The 23,832-nt window shown below is 38.2% G+C and overlaps 2 protein-coding genes across 2 annotated transcripts; one reads left to right on the top strand and one right to left on the bottom strand.

Moving 5' to 3' along the window:
* The first annotated feature begins 1,226 nt into the window (after nt 1-1,226).
* Nucleotides 1,227-14,608, top strand: LOC114931566 (myb/SANT-like DNA-binding domain-containing protein 3). The gene is given in 6 exon segments (XM_085486342.1): nt 1,227-1,348; nt 1,441-1,540; nt 1,542-1,634; nt 1,724-1,937; nt 2,086-2,172; nt 14,544-14,608. Coding segments are annotated over 5 exon segments (558 nt in total). The 5' UTR covers nt 1,227-1,348; nt 1,441.
* A 3-nt stretch (nt 14,609-14,611) lies between these two features.
* On the bottom strand, nt 14,612-17,542 carry LOC114934809 (uncharacterized). The gene is made up of 3 exons (XM_085486341.1): nt 16,292-17,542; nt 15,569-15,918; nt 14,612-15,242 (listed from the first exon to the last, which is right to left on the bottom strand). Exons 1-3 carry the CDS (start codon nt 17,540-17,542, stop codon nt 14,612-14,614), a joined length of 2,232 nt encoding a protein of 743 aa, XP_085342467.1.
* Between the last annotated feature and the right edge of the window lie 6,290 nt (nt 17,543-23,832).

Genomic DNA, 23,832 nt, shown 5'->3' with positions numbered 1-23,832 from the left:
TAAGGTTGATTACGATAGTGACAGCAAAAAGAGAGAAAGAAAACAAAAAGTTTATTAATATATAAAATAAAAATATATATTTAAAATTTTCCCCCCTTACATGTGACTCCTTGATGTGGGCAATATAATCACTTTCTGTTATGTAAATTTCTAATTTACTGGGTTTATTTATTGCTCGCACATTCTATCAAAGATTTTACTTCGCCATAACTCAATAATATTTCAACCTGAGGGATTTTAATTTTACTTTATTTAACTTCTTTTTCATTCATCTAACTTAGAGAAAGACGGTTCACCTTGGTTAGCGGTTCAGAGTCGGTTCGTTCTCTTAAGTGAATCGGTTCTTTTACACGATTCATCGGTTCTTTATAAATAATTATTTTTTCTTTTTTAAATTTATTCTCGTACAAAAAATCTTTTATATTCGCTTATTTAAGCTTAATATAAATCATGAATGTTTAGGAAATACAAAAAAATTTTTTTCTTTATTATATATATATTTTTATTATTATTAATAATATATTAATTATAATAATTTAACATTATGTTGCACAACTAAAATTTGATTAATTTTTTTGTTGTTAATCGGCTTCTTTTTTCATTACAAATTTGTCCCGCTTTAAAAAATATTCTTTCACATGGGACCGAAGTTGCAGGGATGCAGAGCCTTTTGAGCATTATTTTATATAAATTTGGGTATAGATTTTTTCTTGCTTCCCACCAAATTAGAGGATCGTTTGTCCTGGTAATGTGGAGTTCGGCCAAATATTTGTCTAACTCTATAATTGCTGCAGTAGAGGGATTGTGTATTCCTTGAAGGTGGCTTATTGCGATATCAAATTCTTTCCAAACTGAGATTGTCGAAGATGTCGTCAAAAGAGGTTGGACTGGTTGGGAATGTTGGGACAAAGGCCCGTATTCATAGTCGAGTCTCAAATTAACACATAAGATGATTATGATCAAGTCTATTTTATTCAATCTAGATTGTCTTAAGATTAATAGATTTCATAATCGTCATAGATCTCATAGTCGTGAAATAAGACAATCTTCGTGAAGAAGTTAATACTCAAGTAAATCTTATTTAATTTGAGACTGACTTGATGAAGAGATACTTAAGCCTGTGCTTATTTTCGCGCGCGCGAATCGGCTATTTTCGTAATATTACTATTATTTCTCCAATAGGAACATAGCATTTCCTCCAATAGGAACATTGCATCGGAAACACATATGATACATGCAGACATGCAATATACGTATTCTTGTGTGCTGTTATCTTGCGTTCGTACGGATGTGTTTCATCGCTTCAATTTTCAATCTTCATTGAAAAAAATCATCGAGAAATATACAGGTTTGAAATATATGTAATTAATGAACGATGATATTTGAATCTTATTGAGTAAAATTAAACTTTAGTAGATATTAAATATATATTTTTTACAGAATGTCTTGCAAAGAGAAGCCTACAAGCAAAAACAAACACTATTTATTGATGGAAAGGAAATTATTCTTACAAATACTAGAAAAACATGTAATAGAAATAAAAAAAAAGCGACGGCACAACATTAAAAGATAAAGACCTTGCATGGAGTGAAGTATGTAAAGAATACAATCAATCGGCACTAATCTCTCAAGAAGTAAGAACTTTATATTTTTGATTATGCGAAGGGCCTAATATAGCAGATAATAATATACGCTTTATTATATTACACAATATTTTGATTACAGAGAACTTCAACAATTGAAAAAATTGTGGCCAAATCTAAAGCAGTCGCAGAGAGATGTATTAACTAAAGAAAAACAATCGCGTTTAGCAACTGGTGGAGGACCAGAAGAAACTGAAGCAAAAATTGATCCTGATGTACTTAATATAGCACCACATCTAATGAAAAATGCACCAGTATTATTTACATCAAATATGACAGATTTAGAGATTGAAGGTACATCTACAATTAACTATTATTAACCTAATTTAATGTGACCTCTGAATTTTTTGCAATATAATTATTGAATATTTTCTAATATTAATGTTTTATTCTTATTGCTTCTTGTTTTTATTATTATTTTATTAACTTCTATTTATTTCAGAAAAGCGTGAACTTACATTTGACATAATATCTACAAATGAAAATTTAGATACATTAGACCCCACAAACAATAATGAAGATCTTATAAGTGATGAGAGCGACAAAAAAAATATTGATTCACAAGGTATTTATTATTAATCATATTAATAATAATAATATTATGTCCACTATATTGATCTGTAAAATAAATTAAAAAAAAACATGTCATCTTAATTTTTTGTAAAAGATATATATCATTTTTAATACATTATTTACTGAAGATATTTTTCATTTTTACTTCTATTTTATAAATTTTTACTTTTATTTCATTAATTTATATTTGTATTTTAGATAAATGCAAGATTGAATTCAATACATCTACTAATGATATTATTTTAACATCAGATAGTGAAAACAAAGATTATTTTAAAAATAATGAGATCGGGCAAAAAATTATTGATATACATACTTTAAAGAGATATAATAAACAATCAATACATTCTAGTACTACAGATACACAAAGGAAAAAAGAAAATGCATCAGGATGATCGTTACTCAATGCGAAGAGTTATTGCAAATAATTGCACCTAGAATAACCCGGCAATATGTTGTTCGTAAGCTAATTGAGACAGAACAGCGATTAATAATATGTTTAAGGTAATGTGGTCAGTTAATTTATCTCTTATACCTATGTAGTTATAGCAACTGAGGAAATTTATAATAATTTTTAATATTTCAGATATTTAGCCAGTGGTGGTAGTATGATATCTTTGCCACACTAGTATTCAGTGAGTCAATCATTAGTCACGCAAATTATTCCTAAAACATGCAATTATTCTGCAATTTCTGGGCCTTTCCTTTACTTCTCTTGGGATTATATAGCCAGACTCTCTCTCTCCTCGAAATGAATTGTTCTAACTTTCCTATCATATCTGGCTTTCATTTGCGAAGACTTTAAAGTCATACGTTTCCTAACACAAAAACGAATTTCTTCTAATTTTTCCTTTAAATTATCCACAAAATTCTCTGAAGGCAATTTCTCTGTATTAAATTTAGGACTTTCTTGTAACAAGTTTACTGGTAGCCTAAGTTCTCGAGCGAAGTACAACTCGGCAGGAGTCACTCTTGTAGTCTCATGTTTTCACGATCTATATGCCAAGAGAAACATAGGAATCTATTCATCCCAATGTTTCTGATTTTCAGAAATGTATTTCGCCAAGTAATTGATAATTGTCTGATGTTGACGTTCCACCTGGCCATCTGATTGAGGATGAAGAGCAGTAGTCCTTGTCTTTTTGATTTCAAGAAGTCGCATTAATTCTCCAAATAACTGAGACTTGAAATTCTTTCCTTGATCTGTGTGAATTTCAATAGGCACTCTATGCCTTGAAAGAAACTGACTCACAAAAATTTCAGCCACAGTCTTGGCTCTAATATTTTTGACAGGGAAATCTTCCACCCATTTTGTGAAACAATCCACCATTACAAGAAGATACTTATTCCCTGATTTAGTCAACCGAAGAGGACTAAGGATATCCATTTGCACCCTTTCTAATGGAGCTTCGACGTTATAAAAATGGGTACTTCCTTTTTCCGAAATATTTCTATCCAATTTGGAACGTTCTACACGGATTTTCTCAAGAGTTGGATAAATACTAATAAGAGGATTATAAATGCGAAGTTACAATTAATATTTTTGTTGCATTATATTTCCGTTAAAGTCTGAAGAGGATCTAAGTTGGGGTCGAAACGTAAATGTTTTTAATGGCGACTTTTAAGGAATTATATTTGACAACGTTGCAAGGTGTGCGCTTACGTCGCACTTCAGTTCATCATGTACGGTTTAGTATCAACTATTTAATATGTTTAAAAAAAAGAAAAATAATTCAAATATATATATATATATATATATATATAAATGCAAAAAATATAAATAAAATATAGAAATCAGGCTTTAGGGAAAAATTCTTATGCGAAACGACATTACAAAGCACATTTATCGAATGGAGAGAAAATATGGATAATAGCGAAATGATAGAAGTGGTATTTTTAGATTTTAAAAAAGCGTTTGAAACAGTTAATAAAAAATTGTTATTAAGAAAGTTAGATAAATATGGAGTGGCAGGTACAGCGTATAAATGGTTTGTAACGTATCTAACTAATAGAAAACAACAAGTTAAACTAGGAAGTACTATATCGATGATAAAAAATACAATTCACGGAGTTCTTCAGGGATCCGTGCTAGGACCACTGTTATTTATTTCGTATATTAGAAGACGCGGTAGTGTCTCCGGCCATGTTCAAACCCTAAAAGACCTTAAAAGACACTACAAGTCTCCTTATCCTGCACCATCAAAGTCCATTTTTTGGGGGTGTAGAACTACTAAAATATAAAAAATTTTGAATTGCACATAATATAACCTAAAAGGCGGCATCGCCACGAGTAATTTGAGCCAAGAAGGAATAAAATCGGTCAAGCCGTTCTGGAGATACAAGCGGTCAAAAAGTGACGTTTTTCATGAAAAATGAAGTAACGTCGTCTTCTTCTTCTTCTTCTTCTTCTCTGTCCGCGTCCGCTGACGTCATCAGGATTATATATATCCTAAAAAAATCATAAAAATGAAAAGGTCAGGCCATGTTCAAAAGAAGGTACTCAAAAATTTAAACGATCTAATAATAAATTATCACGAAAAGTAACTGATATGTTATTCAAGGTGCCAGTTCAAAGTGAACATACGTAAAGTGTATATTATCTAAATTTAGTAATAATATATTACCATGAAAAGTAACTGTGATATTTTATTCAAGGTGCAAGTTCACATTGAATATACATACATATAAGTAAAACTGATTACAATTTGATTCTAGAAAATAAGTGCGATATGTTATTCTTAGTGCACAAAATATAATAGTCGTTTATAGAGATTTGATTTGAAATTCATACTAGCCCGTACAATGAAAAATAATTGCTCGTAATGCCAGAGTACCAATTTGTTAATGACTCAGAAAAATAACATGGCGGCCTGCTCTCAAAAAACTTTTGATGGGTAGAATAAATAATTGAAATAAGAGTTGTGAAAATTGTATAAATTAAAAACCTCCAATCTTTCTTTAGTAAAATTTCGAATTTTCGTATCAACTTCCGATTTGTGTTATACCGTATTTTCAGGGAGTCGTATACCCAATACACGCGAAAAGAATCGATAACGAATCTGCATTGAAGCTTTATCAAATGGTGAAAATTGAAGATTTTCCAATGGATAATCGTTATAAATATCTGGATGTCATGTGTTTCCCTGATTTATATCCTGATGGTGTCAATGGACAACGAGAAGATAGAAACTTTGCATTGCCGGAATATTTATTTATTACAACACGATTGATGTCGAAACATAGTAGATTCAGGTTGAATCTGCAGTATCTGTTCTTCCTTCTCAATGATGCTAACTACCGACAGTTGAAAAGTGGTATCTATTATACGATGATGGTTACTAACCCACGAGAGAGATACACTGCTGGTAGATACTTGAACGAATTGAAAGGTTACCAATTAGAATCGAATTTAATGAGTATTTTCGCAAAATTGAGAAATACGGATCAATTTTGGCGACAACCGTCCAATAATGTAAAATGCATGACTTTGCATTACGGTCCAGCGACGTGGTTTTTGACTTTGAGTCCTAGTGAATGGAAATGGTCCGATTTGGGTGAATATTTACGAGATATGAATCCCGATAAAGAGAAGTTAGGCATCAACGAACTAATCGCATACGATCCTGTAAGTACTTCTAGATTCATGTGCATAAAATTCAAAGCCATGATTGATTTTATTTGTTCGTCCGATAATCCAATAGGAAAGGTTATTCATTACTTCTGGCGACTGGAATATCAACGTAGAAGTATCCAGCACATGCATTGTATGATTTGGATAAAAGATGCTCCAGTATTAGGAAAATCGCCGGATGAAGAAGTTGCTACGTTTATTCGAAAATGCGTAACGTGTGAAATTCCAGATGAAAATGTTTCGCCAACGTTGTACGATACGGTAATAAGTGATCAAAATTATAAACATAACTCGTATTGCATGCGTACGAAAAAAACGGAAACTAATATATACAGAAAGTGTCGGTTCGATTTTCCTCGGCAAGTTACTGAGAATTTCGTTTTAAGAGACGTTATCACTTCGGTAGTCGGTAGAAAAAATTTACGCAGTAAGAGCAGATTGTACGATCTTCCTCGCTAGGAGTCGGAAAGGTTTATAAATGATTATAATCCGTCTATCAAATTAGCCTGGGAGGGAAATATGGACATACAATTTATTAGAGAAAAATCAGAGTTTTTAAACTCATATTTAACAAAATACACGACAAAGTCGGAAAAATGCAATACAGACTTTGAAGTGATAGATTCGAATAAGTCCTTGGCATTGAAACTGTGGAATTTTGCAATGCGTTCATTAAATAACAGAGAATGCGGTGCTTTAGAAGCTGCGGATACACTATTAGGGAATCCCTTGTACGGTACGGATAATGATACCATGGTCAAATGGATCGATGTTAATGAGGTGAGAAATAGAAAAGTTAAAACATTTAATGAAATTTAAGCTCTCGATGAAAATTCTACGAATATTTACTGTTCGTCACTCATCGATGATTACTATCCAAATAGACCTCAGGAATTAGAATCATTGAATTTGTACGATTTTGCCAGATTCTGGGAAATTACGAAACAGATGTCAAATAATGACGAAGTCAAGTGTTACAAACTGGCATCGGGTTTATTTTTAAAAAAACGAAAAAAGGGTTATTTAATTAACCATTATCGATTTAATATAAAAACTGAGCCCGAAAAATACTTTTACTCGCTGCTTCTTCTGTTCAAACCATGGAGAGATTTGAGTGAACTCAAAGGTACATTCGAGACTTACACGGATGCCTTTAAGAATTCAGAGTCTGTTTTAACGAAGGCAATGAAATATCACGAAAGGCTCGAAGAAATACAGAAAGCTTTTGAGAACGTTGCTGAATTAATCGAGAAGCGCGAAAATGATCTGAAAACAGCAGACAGAGACAAATCCGATGACGATGAACTGGATTGTAATCCGATAGAAGCTGACGACGCGATGAAAGATCTGGAAGATTTTGGTAAGATTGACGACCCGATTGATTTATCGCAAATGATGTCGCAATTGAACAAAGACCAGAAAAGAGTCTTTGATGGAGTATGCCAAGTTTTACAAGATAAGAATCAGATTCTGCGACTGTACGTAAGTGGCGAGGGTGGTACAGGGAAAAGTTTTCTAATTAAAACGATTAAACATTGGATCAGAATAAATTGGAAAAAACGACTGCCATATCTGCTCCCACGGGTATCGCAGCATTCAATATCGATGGCTTGACAATCCATAGAATGTTTCAACTACCGGTTAGTCATGAATCTACACCAAAATATACGCAATTGTCAAACATGGTCTTGAAAACTTTGAGAAACAAATTAAAGAATGTCGAATTATTTATAATCGAAGGAATTACATGTAACAATGCAATGATGGATTTAGGAACGACTGTATTCAGTGATGGTCAAGCCTATGTAGGTTTGTCACGAGTAAGTAAATTGGAAGGCCTACATTTGATAAATTTCAATCCAGCATCAGTTAAAGCAAACTCGAGAGCCATTGTAGAATATAATCGACTGAGATCTATATTCAAATCTGAACTGCCACAAATCAATCCGTCCGAGAAAAAGGTTGTGAAAATGTACGATCGTCGATGGGATATCCCTAATATCATTGATGATATGCAGAATTATGATTGTGAGGAACCAGAAAGTATAGTTACGTGGAAAATATATGGCCTTTGCAATAACGATGCTGTTTTGTGTTACGCTAATGTAATATTACAATGTGCGTTTCATTGCGTACGTATTAGGCAACAAATACTGAAAAATAAAGCATCGAATGCATTGATTGATGCTATCTGCGCGTATGGTGAACGTAAATATTGCAACATTCAAGCGGTTAGAAGATTGTCGGAAAACGCTTCGAAGAACGAACACAACAAGATGTTTCGGAATTTTTTACGGCTCTAATGTCGACGTATTCCGACATCAATGATGTATTAAAACTCGAATTAAAGCACGTAACATGTTGCTCGAATGTCAAATGTAATTACAATGTAACTAAGCTGGAAAGCAGTAGTTTGTTAATATTACCTATACATTCGACATTAAAAAGGAAAAAAGGTGTCACTCTACAAAGTTTGATTAATGTAGAATTTTCTAAATAGGAAACGATAAACGGCAATTGTAACGAATGTAAGGGCACCGTGTTGAAAAAGAAAACCGTAATCGAATCAACTTTATCCGTCGTAGTAATACAGCTCAATTTATATACTTTTGTAAACGGTACTTCTAAAAAAATTATCAACAATCGGATTACCGCCGTGCCGACGAGTAATATCACGATTAATAAAAAAAAGTACAAGCTAATAAGCGCTATATTTTACGAAGGTGAAGAAATGAATCGTGGTCACTACACGTGTATGTTGAGAGCTGACACAAAATCGGAATGGTATTACTCTAATGATATGGAAGTGTTCAAGAAAAAATGGCCCAAAGGAGCACAAGGGGCATACATATTGTTCTTAGAACAGATTAAATAATGGCGCTGTATAAAGGCTGCCGTAAACGCTACATTAAAACATCAACTGTTCTAGCGCTGTATAAAAGTTGCCGTAAGCGTTAAAATAAAATATTGGCTGCTCTGGCGCTTTATAAAAGCTGCTGTAAGCGCTGCATTAAAACGAGTGCAATAAGTTTCTAATTTGACTTAGGCTTCATGACATTTCAAAAAGTATCATCAAGAAAAAAATTATCAGACAGAAATATGTATGTCGTGTTAAAATCGGAGAGACGAAGAAAAATATATGGTTGCGTTCTCACGAGAATGGGCGATGGAGGGGCCCATTCTTTATTTTCAATATTCATACAAGAATATAAATTCATTCTGTTGCAATTGAAATAAATGTGCAATGTATCGTTAAAAGTTATTACAATTATACAAACATTTACATATATGATTAAATAAAATATATATGTATACTATAATATAATTATATATTTTATATATGTACATATATACCATATATTTCAATTATTTTGAACTGTATTGCATAAATTGTTACTTATACAAAGTTATGTGATAAGAATCGAAAATACATATATTTGTGATACTTGAATTACTAGAAAGCTGCTCTATATATCTGTACTTTAAAAAGTAAGTGATATCCTAAAAAAATCATAAAAATGAAAAGGTCAGGCCATGTTCAAAAGAAGATACTCAAAAATTTAAACCTTTCAAAATTTAAACGATCTAATAATAAATTATCACGAAAAGTAACTGATATGTTATTCAAGGTGCCAGTTCAAAGTGAACATACGTAAAGTGTATATTATCTAAATTTAGTAATAATATATTACCATGAAAAGTAACTGTGATATTTTATTCAAGGTGCAAGTTCACATTGAATATACATACATATAAGTAAAACTGATTACAATTTGATTCTAGAAAATAAGTGCGATATGTTATTCTTAGTGCACAAAATATAATAGTCGTTTATAGAGATTTGATTTGAAATTCATACTAGCCCGTACAATGAAAAATAATTGCTCGTAATGCCAGAGTACCAATTTGTTAATGACTCTTATGTTAATGACTTAAATAAATCGCAAAACATCATTCATACTATAATTATTTGGTGAATAACATTATTGATAATAATAAGAGAAATAATAGAAAATGGTATTGTGATTGTGATTGAAACAAACATTCTTTCTAAACAGAGTTCGATTATAGTATAAGTTTCTTGATTTAAAATGTGCTATATTTAAATCATTTAATTATTTTTTTCGTTCAAGTACAATTAACAGCAAAAACTGCATATACGTAGGTATGTATTTGACTCTACTTGCCATTACTTGAAACAAATACATTATTCGATATTAACCAAATCGGAACTCTGGAATTACGAGTAATTATTTTTCATTGTACAGACTAGGTTTAAATTTTTGAGGACCTTCTTTTGAACATGGCTTGACCTTTTCATTTTTATGATTTTTTGAAGATAAGGTGAGAGGAACGAATGAGGGTAAGAGAAGACGAGATAGGCGAAAGAGGGTGAAAGAGGGTGAGAGAGAATGAAAGAGAGTGAAAGAGGACGAAAGAGGGTGAGAGAGGGGCGAAAGAGGGTGAAAGAGGATGAGAGAGGACGAAAGAGGATAAGAAAGGGACGAAAGAGGGTGAAAGAGTGCGAAAGAGGGGTGGGAGTGGGGGTGGGAGTGGGGTTGGGGAGGGATGGGGGTGGGGGTGGGCGGGATGTGGGAGGGAAAGGGGTGGGTGGAAGTTGAAGGAGGTGTGAGTGAAAGGTGAGAAGAGATTTATACGCGGACAGAGAAGAAGAAGAAGAAGAAGAAGAAGAAGAAGAAGAAGAAGAAGAGGACGTTACTTCATTTTTCATGAAAAACGTCACTTTTTGACCGCTTGTATCTCCAGAACGGCTTGACCGATTTTATTTTTTCTTGGCTTAAATTACTCGTGGCGATGCCGCCTTTCAGGTTATATTACGTGCAATTCAAAATTTTTTATATTTTAGTAGTTCTACACCCCCAAAAAATGGACTTTGATGGTGCAGGATAAGGAGACTTGTAGTGTCTTTTAAGGTCTTTTAGGGTTTGAACATGGCCGGAGACACTACCGCGTCTCCTGATATATAGTTTATTTTTTTAGTATATTTTTCTTCATTTTGAAACAAAAAATAAATGTTATCTAAATAAGATAGACGTGCCATTATTTTACTTTACACAGTCAAATAACTATTCCACAGACGTATTATGTATTTTGTATTCCATGATTCCATGACAAAATAAAAAAATATAAAAGACAATTATTTTATTGCATAACAACATCTACCGAGATAAGTTGTAGAAATCTCTACTTATGAAATAGAATATTGGTATTTCACATTGTGTGAGATAGCACGGATAGCATATTATATATATATATATATATATATATATATATATATGTGTGTGTATGTATTGAGCTTTCCCAAGACATTTTTTGGTAAATTTTACGTATTTCCAGGACTCTTGGTAATTTCCAGGCTCGTCCTGGATATTTTTGGCATGCGATGGTAATTTCCAGGACTGTCCTGAAAAAACAACTTGTATGTGTTGTATATTTCCAGGACGGTCCTGGATAAATTATATATATATATATTATATATATATACTCGTATATATATTTATAGAAAACCAAGGTCCTAAAGAAATAATTGTATATTTCCAGAACAGTTCTGGAAATAACCATCGCATGCCAAAAATGTTTAAAACGGGTCTGGAAATTACCTAAAGTCCTGAAAATACATAAACTGTTCGTGATTCGAGGATTTTCACTCGAATGTCGTGAACACGTGCGGCGGGTTCCGCTCCGGAAGAACGCGGGATGAATGTGCGATGAGAGAGACGGCGGTATAGCGTTGAGAAGGAGCGAGAGAGACAGAGTGATAGAACGTTGAGAAGGAAAGAGAGAGACAGAATGATAGTAGACCGCGACCGCGAGACTGAAGATTGAAGACGGGAGCGAGCGAGAGGAACAGATTTATAAATGCACCATGGTTGAATCAAATTAACAACACTGTCATTTATTCACTTTGTCCGAATTAAATATAATGATGCGAATCGTATCACGGACGCGACACTGAGATAGAGTTCCGCGTTCCCGTTACTAACGATAAGTCCGCCAAGTTGTTCGAATTCTCAAGGTGCGGACGCGATCTCGATCGTATGATTTCTCGTTGGCTTCTGACAAAGAGTCGGCGGGAACGCCGGTTCGCTCCTCAATTTGCCCATGCGAGAAGAAGCAAAAAAAACAGTTTGACCGGGAAACACTTCAAGGTGTTTTCTGCGTGCGAAAGTCGTGATAGAACAACGAATAAACAAGAGACGTTGAAAACAAGTCGAAGGGTACTTTCGTGAACGAGAATCTGTCGACGAGAGTCATGCCAAAATATTTAATTTTTAAGACGATAATCACAAAGGACGGCCGTTACTGCGAGGCTGACACAAATAACGCGAGTAATTTAAAAATATTGACACAATAAGCAAGATCGAACGACTTGGCGGAACGACAATTTGAACGACATAAATTTACAGAATAGATAGACTCGAATTTAATAAAAGTGTTGACGGTCCTTAACATACCGCTCGCCTCGAAACTATCGTTTCGAAATGTATGCTATGAGTACAAAACTAAGAGAACATTTAGAAGAATTTAACGAGGCGATCGGAATATCGAGAGTACGTATGATTTCCTTTGAAATCGGGAGCGTGAAGTCGCTTTACGTCGGAGGCTCCAGCTTCTCGATATCGATTGGAAGCAGGCATAGCTTATTAATCGGTCGCTTATACTCGGACGCCGCAGTCTTCACCGTAACAACGCGAGTTAATCCGTTTTGACCCGTGTGACATCGTAGTACGCGAGCGAGCTCCCATTTGCAAGGGGGAAGTAGAGGGTTACGCAATAAGACGAGTTGACCGACGCGGATCTCGGTTTTGGCAGGTCGTTTCCACTTGACGCGCTGTTGTAACGTATTTACATAGTCGTCAAGCCATAACTTCCAGAATCTTTCTGAGATCTGGCGCACGAGTTGCCAGCGCGACAGTCTATTTTCGCGAAGATTCAAAACGGAAGGTTCGGGAACTGCGGTCAGGGCCGAGCCGATCAAAAAATGCCCGGGAGTTAACGGTTTATAATCGTCGACCGAGTCGTTGAGAGGAGCGAGCCGTCAGGAATTGAGACACGCCTCCACATTGCATAAGACTGTTGAGAATTCCTCAAATGTGAGAGTATGAGCCCCAATCACTCGACGGAGATGGTGCTTTACACTCCGTACTCCCGCCTCCCATAATCCGCCAAAATGAGGAGCGGAAGGTGGCATAAAGTGCCACGTGATTCGATCGGAAGCGGTTCGATTGAGAAAGTCCGGGTCCCTGATAGCTGCGCGAAACGCGGCGGTAAGCTCGCGTTCGGCGCCCACAAAATTCGTGCCATTATCTGAATACATGGCCGAGGGCAGGCCGCGTCGAGCGCAAAATCGAGAAAACGCGCCGATAAACGCTGAGGTTGAGTAGCCCTCCACGAGCTCCAAATGAATGGCGCGAGTCGCCATGCAAATAAAAATCTCGATATACGCTTTTCGTGACGGGATTCCGCGACCAGACAAGGATCGTACGAGCACCGGACCAGCGTAATCCAGTCCGCAATTGAGAAAAGCGCGTGCGGGAGGAGTCACCCGCACGCGAGGCAGATCACCCATCTGTTGGAAAGGAATCGTGGCCCTTTCTCGAGTACAAATAACGCAGCGAAAAATAGTGAGTTTGGCGAGACTTCGGGCGCGCAGGACCCAATACTCGCGTCGTAGCGTAGCGAGCGTTAATTGTAGACCTGCGTGTAGAGATTTTAAATGCACGTGATACAGAACCAAAGCGACTAGCGGATGCGAGGCAAGAATAATCGGGTGTTTAACGGAAAAGGAAAGCGGCGCGTGCGAAAGCCGCCCGCCAACACGGATTAATCCATCCTCGCCGAGGAAAGGGTTGAGCGACAGAATCGAGCTTTTCGAGGATATGGCTCGTTGACTTGTGAGCGCAGCGAACTCGAGAGGGAAGAGCTCTTTCTGAATCCGTCTCAGAACAAACTCTTTCGCGAGTTGACATTAGCGGGCTGATAACGCTAGTGTGTTCTCCCTAACGTCGTCAACGGGAATCGACTGCTTCCGAGTTTTATTGATGAAGCGCATTATATACGCTGTTACGCGAATTAACCAAGGCCACGACGAAAATCTCATCGTAAAGTCGCAGTCAAGTTCCGTCGAAGCTAAATGAGACTGAATACTCTCCTTTTGTTCGATTTGAGTATCGAAATTGTGCGATCGAGAAGTCGACGGCTCGTCGATCGGGTTACGCAACCATGCGGGGCCGCACCACCAGAGTGGGTGAGTTCGAAGGAGAGACCCGGCGATTCCGCGAGATGCACAATGTGCGGGATTTTCATCGGTGGGAACGTGGTTCCACACCGCGTTCGGAACGCGCGATTGTATCTCTGATACGCGATTCGCGACGAACGTCTTCCATTTGGCCGGTTGTTGCGTGACCCACGCTAAAACGACAGTTGAGTCTGTCCAGCAATAGCACGGGGAGGTGGCGAGACCAAGAGTGGTTCACACGAATTCGAGTAGTCGAGCCAACAATCCGGCTGCGCATAATTCCAGCCGAGGAATACTGAGGGACTTGATCGGAGCGACCTTTGACTTGCCTATTAGCAAGTGAGAAGAGATTTCGCCAGAGAGAGAAGTGAGCCGAAGATACACGGCCGCTGCGTATGCGTGAGTGGACGCGTCAGAAAATCCGTGCAATTCGCAGCGGACAGTGTCAGACCCTCGCTGAATCCATCGATTCAGTTGGAGACCGTGGAGATCGGCAAGTGAGGCCTAAAGGGCTTCCCACTTTTGCCGGACGTCAGTTGGAAGGACATCGTCCCAGTTGAGTTTAAGCTGCCACAATTGTTGCATAAAGATCTTGGCAGCGATTGTTACTGGCGTGCACCACCCCATTGGATCAAACAATTTGGCAACGTACGAGAGTATTGACCGCTTGGTTTTTGAAACGGACGGAATATGAGTTACGGTAAAGTAAAACATATCGGAAGATGGGCTCCAGCTTATGCCTAAGATTCTTAGATGTTCGTCGATTCGAAGAGTGCGATCGCACGCGAGGCCGTGGTTGTCGACCTCGATATCGTTCAGCAGAGCAGCGGAATTGCTCGACCATTTTCTCAATTCGAACCGTCCCCGACCGAGCAAAGCGCAGACCTGATCGCGAGTTTGTTTGAGAAGCGGAATATCATCGGCACCGAACAGAACATTATCGACGTAGATGTTCTCATGCAGGACCGGCGCGGCAAGAGGAAACGAGCTGCCTTCGTCCGTCACGAGCTGTTGTATAACCCGAAGAGCGAGAAAGGGCGCGCACGCTGTCCCGTAAGTAACCGTGCCGCATATACATACCGGAATTGCCGCCATCGCAAGATCACTGCAGGTAACTCCGTCTGGAGTTTCGGACCTGCATGCAAATGATCGTTTAACGAAGTCGAGTTTGTCGTTCGACTTGACGCGTTAAAAACGACTCTCAATCGCGTAGTGAGACTGCTGTCTCGGATGAGAGGATGATGCGGAATATATACGTGCTGAGCGGAAAGAACGGAATCCGGAATTTGACGCATATGACCGAGCGCTTCGTATTCGCGCAAGAAATCGACGTATTCGGATTTGAGAACAGCGTTCGACCGAAATCGTCGGTGAAGACTGGAGAGTGAACGCTCGGCGATAAAACGCGATTCACCAATGTCGATTGGTGGACCGCGCCTGAACGGCAGACGCACGACGTACCGACCGTCAGCATCGCGCGAATGTGTTTGTGCGAAGTGCTGTTCGCACTGTTGTTCTTCTGGGCTGAGAAGCGCGCGACGCGGCACTTCTTCGACTTCCCAGAAACATCTGAGTTCTCGATCGAGATTATCCGCGCTCGCGCAATGCTGCACGGTAACCGATCGATGCGGCGCACCGGCATCCGACGTGGGGCCTGAGAGGACCCAGCCGAAGATCGTCCGCTGGGCGATCGGTTGTCCGCTCGTTCCCTTCCGAATACCGTCGAGCAATAATTCGGGATAAAGGTCCGCACCGATGATGAGGTCGATAGATTCGGCACTGACGGGAGTCGGATCCGCGAGCGCAAGATCCTGAAGATAGCTCCAATCGCACAGAGAGAATGCCTTTGATGGCGAGTATTTAGTTAAAACTTTGAGTATCGACGCGGTCGTCGTTAACACCGGTGAGTTAGAATTGATTCGGAGCGATCTTGACTTGAGCGGCGAAACGACAAGTGCCCGCATCTACGCCGCCGACGGCGGAAATCGAAAGAGGCAATCGAACGCGTTGCAATTTTAAATTTTGAGCGAGACGCTCTGTGATAAAGGTGATTTCTGAGCCTTGATCAAGGAGCGCTCGCACGTTGAGTGTACGACCCGACGGAGAAAAAACAGCAACACGGGCGGTCGCGAGTAGTACATTTATGCGCGCGGTTACCGTCGAAGTAGAAAATAGTGCCGTTACTGAGTCGTTTTCTTTTTTATCCGACGTCGCGTTTAACACGGTCGTTGAGTTTGGATTGCTAGAAGAAGAGGTCGAGTCAGAATGTAGCATCGAGTGATGTCTATTTTGACAAATTCGACATGAGTATTTGCTCGGGCACGCTTGCACGGCGTGCTTCGAGCTCAAACAATTAATACAGCGATGTGCTGATTTAATGAGTTCAGATCGCTGACTCGGCGTCTTCTTCAAGAATTGCGGGCATTTACTCAAAAAATGCGCAGCTTGACACAAAGGCCACGCGAGTTTTGAAACGGTCGCTGACGCGCTTGACACCTTTTGCCCACGCATTTTTTCCGCTTTCGACAGTGACAATTCTTCAAGCGCGCGAACACGCATCTCGAGGAACCGATCGAGAGCTTCGAACAACGGAATTTGCGGGTCCTCACCGGTTTTCAATCGCCATGCCTTCCGAGTAGCATGATCCAATTTTTGCGACACGCAGTGAACGAGAATGTCACTGAGCATCTCCTCGGGCGACCGCTGAAGAGCTCTCAGCGAGGCGATAGCCCGATTCGCTTTGTCGCGAAGTTTGTTGAGTTCGCACGCGGACTCGCGCGTAGCCGTCGGAAGATCGAATAAGGCGGATACGTGCACTTCGACTAATCGGCGCTTATTATCAAAGCGTGAGGCGAGTGTTTTCCACGCGATCTCGAAATTCGTAGCAGTAATCGGAATAGATTTAATGGTATCTAACGCGCGACCAGTAAGGCTTAAGGCTAAAAAATGCATACGCGAAAAGGGAGTGAGATCTTGGTTTTGAATAATAAGCGAAGTAAATCGATCTCGAAAAGATTCCCATTCATCGAGGTTCCCGGAAAAGGGCGGGAGTTTAATCGGCGGTAAATGCGTGAGCGAGAAAGATGAACGATCTATTGTACTCATCGGATGCAGCGGAGACGATGACATCGATGGTGCAGGTTCCAGCTCCTCGAGGCAGTCGGCCATGTAGTCCAGCGTGCCTTCGTAACTCTCCTGGTGACGCTCGAACTCGGCGTCTCGGAAGTAGCTGATGTTAGCTCGTTGCTCTAGTGGGACGATCTGCACGAGGTTGGCGTGTTTGTTCACACAGGTCGTCCAGTTCTCCTTCAAGGTCCCGATCCGTTGCCGAATTTTTGCGGCAGTGTAATTGTTCTTGCCGATCTTCTTAAAATTAGTGAGACTTTGCTCGATAGTTTGCAGCAGAATGATCTGCTGCGCCAGAGGCTCGCTCATGGTAAAGCTCGCTTTGAACTCTCCTTGCTTCGAGGTAGGCGCCTGTCACCGCGCTAGAGTGGAGGAGGCCACAGAACAGATCCGCACAGAGTCACCCCGATCCGGCTCGAAGGACCAAAATTTATGTTCGTGATTCGAGGATTTTCACTCGAATGTCGTGAACGCGTGCGGCGGGTTCCGCTCCGCGAGAACGCGGGATGAATGTGCGATGAGAGAGACGGCGGTATAGCGTTGAGAAGGAGCGAGAGAGACAGAGTGATAGAACGTTGAGAAGGAAAGAGAGAGACAGAATGATAGTGGACCGCGACCGCGAGACTGAAGATTGAAGACGGGAGCGAGCGAGAGGAACAGATTTATAAATGCACCATGGTTGAATCAAATTAACAACACTGTCATTTATTCACTTTGTCCGAATTAAATATAATGATGCGAATCGTATCACGGACGCGACACTGAGATAGAGTTCCGCGTTCCCGTTACTAACGATAAGTCCGCCAAGTTGTTCGAATTCTCAAGGTGCGGACGCGATCTCGATCGTATGATTTCTCATTGGCTTCTGACAAAGAGTCGGCGGGAACGCCGGTTCGCTCCTCAATTTGCCCATGCGAGAAGAAGCAAAAAAAACAGTTTGACCGGGAAACACTTCAAGGTGTTTTCTGCGTGCGAAAGTCGTGATAGAACAACGAATAAACAAGAGACGTTGAAAACAAGTCGAAGGGTACTTTTGCAAAACGAGAATCTGTCGACGAGAGTCATGCCAAAATATTTAATTTATAAGACGATAATTACAAAGGACGGCCGTTACTGCGAGGCTAACACAAATAACGCGAGTAATTTAAAAATATTGACACAATAAGCAAGATCGAACGACTTGGCGGAACGACAATTTGAACGACATAAATTTACAGAATAGATAGACTCGAATTTAATAAAAGTGTTGACGGTCCTTAACATAAACCTTACCAGAAAATATCCTAGAAAACCTTATTTCATATATATATATATATACAGGGTGATTCAAAACAACCGTTTGTCCTTAAAATGTCGTATTTCTGACTCAATTCTAAGACGATTTTTCCTTTGCCAAAATTTTATCCGAAGCTTAGTTTTTGAAATATAAAAAGAAATAGTTAGCGAATTACAGCACGAGTACGGGCGGTAATCAGGAGCGGCGCAACACATTATCCGACGCGGGCGATTACGTGGGCGCTCGAAGCGATCAGCTGTTTGTTACACGCGGCGTTTTGTGTGTGTGTGTGTGCGTGTGTGTGTACGCGTATACACACACACACTCTCTCTCTCTCTCTCTCTCTCTCACTGATTCTTACCTTGTAGAGATGTTTGATGTCCTTTGACGAATAATTGTTGCCTGACTGGATACAATCCGATATTGACACACTGTGACACACTGCATAATGAAATCATTTTTTTGTAATAAATTCTATTGACACTTTGACTCACGCACTTGATTAAAAATTATTGTAATAAATAACTGATTACAAATTACAACACATAATCACAATCTGAGAGAATTTTCTCTTAGAATTTGCCCTGAAAATTGTGGTAATCGTAGGATAATATTGTATGGAAAAAATTTTATTAGAATTCCTCTAATTAATATTTATTACATTCAAAATAATAATATCTATCACAATAAAATATGAAACATGTTTTATTAATTTTACTAAACCGTAAAGTAAAATTAATGAAATATATTTTATATTTTATTGTAATAAATATTATTATTTTGAATGTGATAATTATTAATCAGAGAAATTCTAATAAAATTCTTTCCATACCATATTCTCTTACAATTACTATAACTTTTAGGGTAAATTCTAAGAGAAAATTCTCTCAGTGTTTTGATTAATTATTAAAAATTACTTGTAAAAACGCGCGGCGCGCACAGCACACGTTACTCGATGCGGACGGCAATAGTTTACACGGCAAGGATACGATAATCATAATCACAATCTAAGAGAATTTTCTCTTAGAATTTACCTAGAAAATTATGGTAATCGTAGGACATTATGATGTGGAAAGAATTTTATTAGAATTTCTCTACTATTTATCATATTAAAAATAATAATATGTATCACAAGAAAATATAAAATATGTTTGATTAATTTTACTATACAGTTTAGTAAAATTAATCACACATATTTCATATTTTATTGTGATAGATATTATTTTTAATGTGATAAATATTAATTCTCTTCATACCGTATTGTCTCACAATTACCATAACTTTTAGGGTAAATTTTAAGAGAAAATTCTCTCAGTGTACCGATTAATTATTAAAAATTACTTGTAAAAAGGCACACGTTACTCGATGCGGACGACAATTGTTTACACGGCAAGGACACGACAACAGACTGCGGCGACGGACGACGCGACGCGTCGCGACGCTTCGCGACACGTCTAGACGATAACAATCACGCGGCGTTGCCGAACATGTGATTGACGCGAGACATGTATTAAAACGTATAATAATTATGTTATTAAAAAAGGCATATTATAACGTATTATAATTTTTTACGTTATAATACATTTTTTTTAATGACTTAACATTATCTGCCCGTTTTGCTCTTTCTTTTTAAGCAAGACGTGAGAAAAATGATTATGTTTTGCGAACAAGATGTTCCATGTATAAATGTATTGGTCGCTCTGAAAAGAGCGGATTGACTTTGGTCGCTCTGAAAAGAGCGGATTGACTTTGGTCGCTCTGAAAAGAGCGGATTAACTTTGGTCGCTCTGAAAAGAGCGGATTAATTTATAATAGGTGCTCAAAATGACCACCATCCATCCTTATGCAAGCTCTCATGCGTTTAAATAAATTTAATTGGACGTTCTCCATTACTTCCTCTTCGATATTCCAAATTACATATCGCAATCTGGTTTCTAAGTCGTCGACGTCCTCGGGAAGCGTTTTGTATATTGATTCCTTACAGTATCCCCATAAAAAGAAATCAAGAGGATTAAGGTCCGGGGATCTTGCGGGCCAACGTATCGGGCCATACCGACCCATCCAACGTCCAGAAAACTGCTTGTTCAAGTAGTTTGTTACAATCCTGGCGTTGTGTGGTCCAGCACCGTCTTGTTGAAAGAACATTTTATTTCTTTCAAATAGTGGCACTTCTTCTAAAAAATCGGGCAGATTTTCTTTCAAAAGTTCCACGTACGTCTGGCCAGTTAAAATATCTGATAGAATAACGGGCCCAAGTATTTGGGTACCCATTATTCCAGCCCAGATATTTATTTTCCAACGTACTTGAAAATTTTTGAGCCGCGTTACTCTGGGATTTTCTTCGCCCAATAATGCATATTGTGCGAGTTAAAAATACCTTCTTGTGTGAATAGTGATTCATCACTGAATATCACACGGGAAGAAAATCTGGGATCTCGATCCACTTGTCTCAAAAAATTTTCGCAAAATGTTCTTCTTGCCTGATAATCTTCAGCTCGTAAATGTTGCACGCGTGTATAATGAAACGCGTGCAACTTTTCTTCTTTGAGCGTTCTTTGTACCGTCGAGTAAGAAAAGTTGTGTTCTCGAGCAACCACTCGAATACTCGTTTCAGGATTATCTTCGAAAGCACGTACAATTCGCTCCGTATTTCGCAAATTTCTTGCATTGCGATTTCTTCCAGTATCGTGTTTATCCGGAAGGACACTGCCAGTCTCGTGTAATCTCTGAGCTGCTCGAAGTATAACAGGAACCGATGGATGTCTTGCTTGATTTGGATATAATTCGGCGTATCTTCTTGCAGCTACGTGATACTGCCCATGACACTCGCCGAGTGCCATTAGCATATCGTAATATTCTTCGTTTGTGTACGCTGCCATATCGTCCTCTTAACTCTTGTAATAATCGAAAGATTATTGTTTGCATTATCAATCTTCATTTTATTTATACAATCCGCGGGGTGTCGCGATTTCCCCCTCCACGCCTTCCGCGTCGAATAGCGGCACGCGACACCCGCGACAGCGGCCACCCGCGAATCGTATAAATATAAGATGCAGATCGACAATGCAATCAATCATCAATCGGCTCCCGTCATACGAAGAACTCAGAGACAAAACGAGACTGGCAGCGTCCTTTCGAGCAAACAAGAAAAAAAGTTGCACGCATTTCATTACACACGCGTGCAATATTTACGACCAGAAGATTATCAAGACGAACGTTATGCGAAAATTTTCTGAAAAAAGTAAATTGTTTCCCGAAGACGCTTCCCAAGGACGTCGACGACTTAGAAACCAGATTGCGATATGTAATTTGGAATATCGAAGAGGAAGTAATGGAGAACGTCCAATTAAATTTATTTAAACGCATGAGAGCTTGCATAAGGATGGATGGTGGTCATTTTGAGCACCTATTATAAATTAATCCGCTCTTTTCAGAGCGACCAAAGTTAATCCGCTCTTTTCAGAGCGACCAAAGTCAATCCGCTCTTTTCAGAGCGACCAAAGTCAATCCGCTCTTTTCAGAGCGACCAATACATTTATACATGGAACATCTTGTTCGCAAAACATAATCATTTTTCTCACGTCTCGCTTAAAAAGAAAGAGCAAAACGGGCGGATAATGTTAAGTCATTAAAAAAAATGTATTATAACGTAAAAAATTATAATACGTTATAATATGCCTTTTTTAATAACATAATTATTATACGTTTTAATATATGTCTCGCGTCAATCACATGTTCGGCAACGCCGCGTGATTGTTATCGTCTAGACGTGTCGCAAAGCGTCGCGACGCGTCGCGTCGTCCGTCGCCGCAGTCTGTTGTCGTGTCCTTGCCGTGTAAACAATTGTCGTCCGCATCGAGTAGCGTGTGCCTTTTTACAAGTAATTTTTAATAATTAATCGGTACACTGAGAGAATTTTCTCTTAAAATTTACCCTAAAAGTTATGGTAATTGTGAGACAATACGGTATGAAGAGAATTAATATTTATCACATTAAAAATAATATCTATCACAATAAAATATGAAATATGTGTGATTAATTTTACTAAACTGTATAGTAAAATTAATCAAACATTTTATATTTTCTTGTGATACATATTATTATTTTTAATATGATAAATAGTAGAGAATTTCTAATAAAATTCTTTCCACATCATAATGTCCTACGATTACCATAATTTTCTAGGTAAATTCTAAGAGAAAATTCTCTTAGATTGTGATTATGATTGTCGTGTCCTTGCCGTGTAAACTATTGCCGTCCGCATCGAGTAACGTGTGCTGTGCGCGCCGCGCGTTTTTACAAGTAATTTTTAATAATTAATCAAAACACTGAGAGAATTTTCTCTTAGAATTTACCCTAAAAGTTATAGTAATTGTAAGAGAATATGGTATGGAAAGAATTTTATTAGAATTTCTCTGATTAATAATTATCACATTCAAAATAATAATATTTATCACAATAAAATATAAAATATATTTCATTAATTTTACTTTACGGTTTAGTAAAATTAATAAAACATGTTTCATATTTTATTGTGATAGATATTATTATTTTGAATGTAATAAATATTAATTAGAGGAATTCTAATAAAATTTTTTCCATACAATATTATCCTACGATTACCACAATTTTCAGGGCAAATTCTAAGAGAAAATTCTCTCAGATTGTGATTATGTGTTGTAATTTGTAATCAGTTATTTATTACAATAATTTTTAATCAAGTGCGTGAGTCAAAGTGTCAATAGAATTTATTACAAAAAAATGATTTCATTATGCAGTGTGTCACAGTGTGTCAATATCGGATTGTATCCAGTCAGGCAACAATTATTCGTCAAAGGACATCAAACATCTCTACAAGGTAAGAATCAGTGAGAGAGAGAGAGAGAGAGAAGAGAGAGTGTGTGTGTGTATACGCGTACACACACACGCACACACACACACACAAAACGCCGCGTGTAACAAACAGCTGATCGCTTCGAGCGCCCACGTAATCGCCCGCGTCGGATAATGTGTTGCGCCGCTCCTGATTACCGCCCGTACTCGTGCTGTAATTCGCTAACTATTTCTTTTTATATTTCAAAAACTAAGCTTCGGATAAAATTTTGGCAAAGGAAAAATCGTCTTAGAATTGAGTCAGGAATACGACATTTTAAGGACAAACGGTTGTTTTGAATCACCCTGTATATAGATTATATATAAGGATCTTTGAAAAATACCGGAAGTTAGATATCTTGAAAAAAAATTTTAAATACATTTAAAACAAATATTGCAATGTTAGAAATTTATCAAGTAATGATGATTTTTGATTATCTTTTAAAATTTT

This window comes from Nylanderia fulva, unplaced genomic scaffold, assembly GCF_048542155.1.
Source record: "Nylanderia fulva isolate GAGA-0341 unplaced genomic scaffold, ASM4854215v1 Scaffold420, whole genome shotgun sequence".
NCBI lineage: Eukaryota > Metazoa > Arthropoda > Insecta > Hymenoptera > Formicidae > Nylanderia > Nylanderia fulva.
This window is presented reverse-complemented; position numbering and strand designations above follow the sequence as displayed.

What these genes read in the sequence shown, in the direction of transcription:
- LOC114934809 (XM_085486341.1), bottom strand. Translation starts at nt 17,542, where the DNA reads ATGAGCGAGCCTCTGGCGCAGCAGATCATTCTGCTGCAAACTATCGAG. An exon ending in ATAAAAAAGAAAACGACTCA is followed by an intron (nt 15,919 to 16,291) that starts GTAACGGCACTA and finishes AGCTATCTTCAG; the next exon opens with GATCTTGCGCTCGCGGATCC. An exon ending in TCGCGCGATGCTGACGGTCG is followed by an intron (nt 15,243 to 15,568) that starts GTACGTCGTGCG and finishes ATTTGCATGCAG; the next exon opens with GTCCGAAACTCCAGACGGAG.